General features: G+C 43.4%; 1 protein-coding gene across 5 annotated transcripts in view; it reads right to left on the minus strand.

Annotated features, from left to right (window-relative positions):
• tbc1d22a (TBC1 domain family, member 22a) overlaps positions 1 to 7,500 on the minus strand; it is a 212,999-nt gene that overhangs the window by 174,211 nt on the left and 31,288 nt on the right. For all 5 annotated transcript variants that reach the window (XR_006079204.1, XM_042300052.1, XM_042300053.1 and 2 more), the window contains exon 6: positions 806 to 876. Coding sequence is in view for 4 of the 5 variants with exons in the window: in XM_042300052.1 (XP_042155986.1) it covers positions 806 to 876 (71 nt within the window). In the remaining variant the exon portion in view is untranslated. The remainder of the gene's footprint in view (positions 1 to 805; positions 877 to 7,500) is intronic.

Consider the following 7,500-nt stretch of genomic DNA (forward strand, 5'->3'; position numbering starts at 1 on the left):
GTGGCAGCATCATGTTGTGGGGGTGCTTGGCTGCAGGAGGGACTGGTACGCTTCACAAAATAGATGGCATCATGATGACCTCTATGACCTCAGCCCTATAGAAAATGTGTGGGCAGAACTGAAAAAGCATGTGCGAGCAAGGAGGCCTACAAACCTGACTCAGTTACACCAGCTCTTTCAGGAGGAACGGGACAGAATTCACACAAACTTATTGAGGGAAGCTTGTGGAAGGCTACCCAAAACATTTGACCCAAGTTAAACAATTTAAAGGCAATGCTACCAAATACTAATTGAGTGTATGTAAACTTCAGACCCACTGGGAATGTGATGAAAGAAATAAAAGCCGAAAATAAATCTCTAGTATTATTCTGACATTTCACATTCTTAAAATAAAGTGGGGATCCTAACTGACCTAAAACAGGGGACTTTTACTAGGATTAAATGTCAGGAATTGTGCAAAATGTATTTGGCTAAGGTGTATATAAACTTCTGACTTCAACTGTACCTAATTACATTTTGGAAGCTAATAGATTGTGTTTAGTTAACAATTACGATGTCTCATATTTTATCAGAAGATACTATTTACACGTACATTTGACTGGACACCCAAAATAGGCTATGGCCCCCCTCTCGAGATGGTCTCAGTTCAGTTCGCTTCAGGGGCTCTTTTGAGTGTTCACACTGAACGAAAAATGTACAGAGTACAGAAAAATTTGCTGAAAGGGACCAAGTGTGAAAACACCATTAAAATATGACTGAGATTGTTATTTTAAAGAGGACTATATGTGAAAACACCCTTACTTACCGAAAGGAGCTTCCACGTGATTGGACGAACCTGGCGCGGAATTCCAGACCAGCTCAACTTTCGTAATTCCTCTGAAAGGGGAACAGACAGAGAATTACATTATGACATTTTCAAAGAACATACAAGACCACTGAGATTCTTTGCCTGAAGAAAGAAAAAGAAAAAAGACAATAATTGAACACACAAATTTCATCAGTTACATATTATACTACAAAACCTTAGGATACAGATACACCTAGAGCATCAGCCTAAGGCATTTCTCATGTTTGCGTAGGGGGAAAACATATTTCCTGGAAAGACAGCGCCATGCGTATTTACTGTGTAGCCTATTTCCCCCAAAGACTCCGAATTGCCTATTATCCAACACATACATAGACCGTGATGCCAGGAAATGAACCCAAAACATATGTTGGCTCTACAGGAAAACATATTTCCTTGAAAGACAACACCATGAAGCTTTCTGATTTGGTGTGTATTTTCCCCAAAATTCTTGATATCCTACACATGCAAATGAATTCCAAACCCAAAGCTTCTCCTCGGTCTCTGACATCCATAAAATTAGCATTTGACTGGTTTAAAGAGGTTTCCCACCACATGATCAGGAGGCCGCGTTCTGGGGCCCATGAGCGTTAATGTGAATCAATCTCACAGAGATGCAAATTGGAAAAAAAGAGGGGCTCCCCCTGGGTCTATAAAACCACCAGAAAATATGGTTTATGCTGGATTCTTCATATTGGCTGTGTCCCAATTGGCAACCTATTCCCTATGTAGTGCACTTTTGACCAGGGCACATCACATTAGTGCTCTGGTCAAAAACAGTGTACTACTGTATATAGGAAATAGGGTCCCATTTGGGACGCAGCCATGGTTTAATTCTGGATTCTTTCACATAATGTCCACTGCATACTTCAAACTCTGCGGGAGTGGGCAGTGCCATTGGCCATGGTAAAGAGTAGTGCACTATAAATTAAATACAAGGGTGACATTTGGGACACAGTCAAAGCCTTCACCTGTGTCATTCAACCATAGTTCACCAACGGCCATGCATCTAACTTCGCTTCAGCCTAACCAAATTTTAGGACTGCATCATTAACATTCTGCCTGCCTATTCCAATCAAAATTCCACACAAATTCAACAAGAATCTCTTCAGTGTAATTGCATATTGTGCATTGTCTCACTCGTGTTAGTAGAGCGGGGGACTGATGTGTGTAAATGAGATGACAACGGCAGGCAAAACAGGTCAACGCCCCTCCCGTTCTCCCTCCGACTCTTCCTTGCTCTCCATCTTTCTATCGTTACACCTCTCCTTCCATCCCTCCCACTCTACCTACCTCCATGTAAAAACAAAAGCCTCTCTGACTCAGGCCTAAGCTCCCATCTTGCTCAGAGCGTTGGCGCAAAACTGGTATAACACAGCAGACATTTGATTTGTTCCAAATTACTGCCGGGCAGTTCTAAAGCAAACGCAAGACAATATTGTGTTAGTGACCGATATTGCAATGGGAAATGTTGGCCCGTTCTAAACAGGAAGGCCTGGATTAGTCCATTGGCTACATCGAGTGTCCACTTACACAACTACTAATACGTTGTATAGCCCATCATTACTGCTTTGTATACCATCGCCACTTAGGCAAGGCTACATTCTGAGCATGTTTGTTTTTCATCCATTTACCCTTTTATTTATTTTCATTCCCAATGAGATTCAAAAAACTTTTTCCAGAAGAGAGCAAAAAGCCAGAAATCAAGCATTCACTATATAAAGCCTATAGGATATAGAAATTGTTCCATATTACCTCTCCGTATCTCCAGGGCCTCTGGTGAGGTACATAGATTCTATAATGAATCACAGCCCACAGCACACTATGGTCGCGTCCCAATAATCTATCCTTCTTCCTGAACTGTGCAATCGTTCACTACTCCCCACATGTTTAAAAGGACAGAATTGGTGTAGGCACGGGCTATAGTTGGTTTCCGTATACCAGTCATATCCTTTCAAATCCATAAAGGGATGTGAACAAGTGCACACTTCAGGAGGAAGGAGATTATTGGGACGCAACCCATCAGTATGGAATCGCACAGAATAAAGCTTTTAAAACAGAAGCCCCGAGGCTCCCTAGCAGGTAGAGACAGGAAATGTATATAGTTATCAGGACGTAAAGCATACGCCTTCTTGAAACACTAATGTAATGCATATATGCACCATTGAGGCCATACCGTCAGGCCATAACAACGCCTGGTATGGCAAATGCACCGCCCGCAACCACAGGGCTCAGAGGGTCAGTGCGGTCTGCATCACCAGGGGCAAACTGCCTGCCCTCCAGGACATCTACAGCCCCCGGTGTCACAAGAAGAACAAAAAGATCATCAAGGACATCAACTACCGAGCCACTGCCTGTTCACCCCATTATCATCCAGAAGTCGAGGTCAGTACAGGTGAATCAAAGCTGGGGACGAGAGACTGAAAAACAGCTTCTATCTCAAGGCCATCAGTCTGTTAAATTAGCCATCACTGTTCGGCCTCCACCCAGTACCCGGCCCTGAACTTAGTCACCGTCACTAGCCGACTGCCACCCGGTTACTCTACCACGCACATAGACTGCTGCCCTATGCACATAGACACTGGTCACTTGTTTAAATAAGGTTTTAGTTCTTTCATATGTATATACTGTATTCTACGTCAACTCCATCCTTTTCAACAATTGCTATATATATATATATACACATATATACACACACACACTCCTATCCTACAGATGTGTGTGTGTGTGTGTGGTTACTACATGATTTCCATGTGTGGTATTTCATAGTTTGCCTTCACTATTATTCTACAATGTAGAAAATAGTAAAACTAAAAGGAAAACCCTTGAATGAGTAGATGTGTCCAAATGTTTGACTGGTACTGTATTTGTACTCCATTGCTCGTCCTAATATTACATAGTTCTTAATTCCAGTCTTGTACTTTTAGATGTGTGTATTGTTAGGTACTACTGGACTGTTAGGAACACAAGCATTTCGCTACACCCAAAATAACATCTGCTAAATATGTGTACGCGACCAATACAATTGAGATGGAGATGGAGATTATTTGAATGGCATGGGCTTGGTAATTAACCCAAACCTAACCTTCTAGAGCCACAGGGCAGCTGTTGGGAAGGAGAGGAGAGGCATGATGAAATGATGCAGAAGAAAGAGGGATGAGAGAAGACAGCAGGACGGGGGAGTGCAAGGGGGAGCAGAGAGAGAGAAGGGAGCAGAGAAGGAAAAAAAGGTAGATAGACAACAGTGGAGGGAGAACCACACCACATTCACAGTTACACTGAGGTGGCAGCTTTAACGAACCCCAAGGCTTTACAGGGAGAGAACTTCATAGGGAAAGGAATCCACTCAATTAATTAAATACAGAGCTACTCAACGGTGTCTCTCGTCAGTCCGCACTCTGCACCTTCGAACCCTCATCTGCGCCGTCAGCCGCATTAATTGATTCATTTATCTTACTAGCTGTTAATTAAACTACCTGTTTCCCAACTGACATAAATCTCACAGTGGGGAGAGAGAGTCAGACACAGACTTACACACTCTCTCTCCTCTGGCGCTGATGACCTGGAAACGACCGTTCTCATGGCCATACATGCAAGGCTTCTGTGTTTGGGAGGGCTGGAGGTCAGACATTTACTTGGCACCAGCTGGCCAGCAGTGTGAGAGCATCTGCCCGCTGCAGCTATACATCACAGACGGAACATCACGGGACGTGACGGAACACGCCCTCTGTGCTTGACACATTCTAAAACACTACTCGAAAAATCTAAAACTGGGGAAATCTCAAATTACATTCTATTCACGCATAGGGATTAGGTCAACAGTACATGGGTACCTCTGGTTGAAAGTAGAGCACTAATGGTTAACATGAGTGCACTCTAAAAAGGTAATAGAATATGATTTAAGACGAGGTCTGCATGCCCCTTCAACATCCCCTCCCGAGCTGACTCAGTCAGCGTGCGCTGAGGAAATGCCATCCGGAGCTCCTGCTACACGGAAAGAAACACGACCTTGCTCAGTTTCCTCGAGCCTGGTCTTAAATTGCAAATGCCGTTTCATTAGTGGCCGTCTCGTTTCTCGGAAAACACCGCTTTTTCAAGAATATATATATCACTTGTTCATTAGAATAAAACAGCAAAGCCTGAAACACTAGTTGAACAAGGTCCCCAAGGGACGTGGACCCAGGGCTAAATCAAATCAGATGTCTCAGAGCCCTGAGTGAGATTATGAGGAAAAGCACGCAGTCAGTCAGTAGGCATTGTGTCTGTGAGCTATGAGGTTAATCTAAGAGAAACCGAGAAAAGGCATATCCTAGACAGGGTGATACAGGCCAAGTCAAATGAAAATGCCAACACAGACTAATGACAAATAGAATATACTGTAGGCCTATCTCTATAGCAAAGACATTGAAAGTGTGTAGACTTGGCAGAAATTAAACTTTAAAACTGCAACAATATGAGGGGTGTAGAATTGCAGAAGGAAAGCAGCTTTAAAACAAACCGTCATGTTCACTAAATCCTAAGGGAAGCACTGTGTTGCGTCATAGAATCTCTCCCCCGGAGGTCACTTCCTATCCCAGACACCTTGTCCTTTAGACAACTGCATTAATGGTTTATTCATAAGCTTACACAGGATAGGCCTTGGCTACAGTACATTTTCGCTTGTGGCCACGCCGGTACTTCGTAACATCGTGTACCTCCTGTTTAAGCATTTTAACAGCTGTATCCCTATGGGAGAAGTTGAAGTAATGGACGCTAAATACCTTCAATATTGCAATGTTTATAATGTACGGTACAATCCCAACACAGATTGTGTCGTTCAAATCTCCAGATGGAGAGTCAAGTGCTTGGATTTGAGTCCACATCCTGTGTGTGTGCGTGAAAGAGAGGAATAAAAAAAAATGTTTTTGTTTTTTTTAAAGGCAGAGAAAGACAGGCCATTTATCAGGAAAGATGAGAGCTGTCAGTCTGTGTGCTGACTGAGTGAGGAAGTGATGGCAGAGGGAGGCAGACAGTTGGCAGGCCGGAGCCATGCACTAGTCAGACACGACTCAGATGGAGAGGGCAATGGGGCGGACAGACAGCCAAGAGGTCCTCACACACAGCTCACATTCATAGACAGACACTACAAAACAAACACTTCCTTGTCGGTGTCAGACATAGCCTATCACTTTATGGTTTTTCTCGGCCTATATCAGACAGTGACAGCAGATCCCGTAGGCCTATTCCTATCATGGCCGACAACAACCCAATAAAGAAATTAGAGCTAAGCCTAACTCCACATCCCGAGCAACATCCTGCTGCACTTTGTGTCTCGTGTAGTCCTGTAAAACCTACGCGGAGAGGCTACAATATTAGTGGCAGGCAGATCCCCATTTCTTCCAACGCAGGGAGCCCAAGACAACATCCCCAGCAGACAAACTAGGGCCTACCGCCACATCATCCCTATCATGGCTAACAAGAATGCCATCCGGCCTGACGCATTTATTCAGCGCTGTAAAAGTTTTAGCTGATGCTCTAAACCTTAAGCACTGAGTCTGTCTGTGTGAGAGACAGAGTACCGTGCTATTAACTCAGGTAAAGGACGAAGAGACAAGCAGCTGGTGACGACAGGCTCGTGAACTAATGGGAGTCCAGTAAAAAGATACTCCTCCGTATTACCACCTGGCTTCTGGACGATGAAATGTAGTCTACGTCCCAAATGGCACCCTATTCTTCCCTATAAAGTGCACTACTTTTGACCCAAGCATATATGGTGCACTAGGCCCATATAGGAAATGGGGTTCCATTTGGGACGCAGACCATGGTGAGATATAGTGCTGGTGACTGGGAAGTGAACGGTACAGTAAGGACCCAGTCAACTCCCCCTAGCCCGGCCTCTCAAAGTCACTGCCGAGAGAGGTGGTCGGCTTCTTAAACTGATTGCATTATAAATTCCTCTGCTTCTTAGAAATTATCCTACTTCACCCGTGAAGTTAACGTACAATATTCTAATTTCAGATGACACTTTTCAAAATCAACTTATTTAAACTTCTCCCTAAAGTCTCTAAAGTGTGTGTATGATGCCAGCTTTTTAATGAGGCTGAGTAAAAATGAAATGTTTTAAGTTCTACAGTAGACTGTAGACGAAGTGGCAGTTTTGAGTGCAGGGATTATGAAGAGGCCCCCAGATCTATATATTATTTGTGATTTGGTTCATGGGGAGTTCATACTCTTGGACCTACTATGGGAAGACAAAGTTCTGCCAGGCTGCCACTGTAATCTAGTGAGTCATACTACCACCGTCAAGGCATCCGCATGCTTCCCAGCCGAAACAATTCGGAGGAGTTTGCGCATACAAAGTATTCAGACCCTTTGACCTTTTCTACATTTACGTTACACCCTTATTCTAAAATAGATTAAATTGTTATCCTCAATCTACACACAATACCCAAAAATGACAAAGAAAAAAAGAGACATTTCTGCTCATTTGTTTAAAAAATATATAAAACTGAACCACATTTACATAAGAATTCAGACCCTTTACTGAGTACTTTGTTGAAGAACCTTTGGCAAAGATCACAGCATAGAGTCGTCTTGGGTATGACTTGGGTATGACACGTCTAAACGTCTTCCATTTAAGCATGATGGAGGCCACTGTGTTCTTAGGGACCTTCAAT

Source organism: Oncorhynchus tshawytscha, linkage group LG17 (assembly GCF_018296145.1).
Source record: "Oncorhynchus tshawytscha isolate Ot180627B linkage group LG17, Otsh_v2.0, whole genome shotgun sequence".
Classification (NCBI taxonomy): domain Eukaryota; kingdom Metazoa; phylum Chordata; class Actinopteri; order Salmoniformes; family Salmonidae; genus Oncorhynchus; species Oncorhynchus tshawytscha.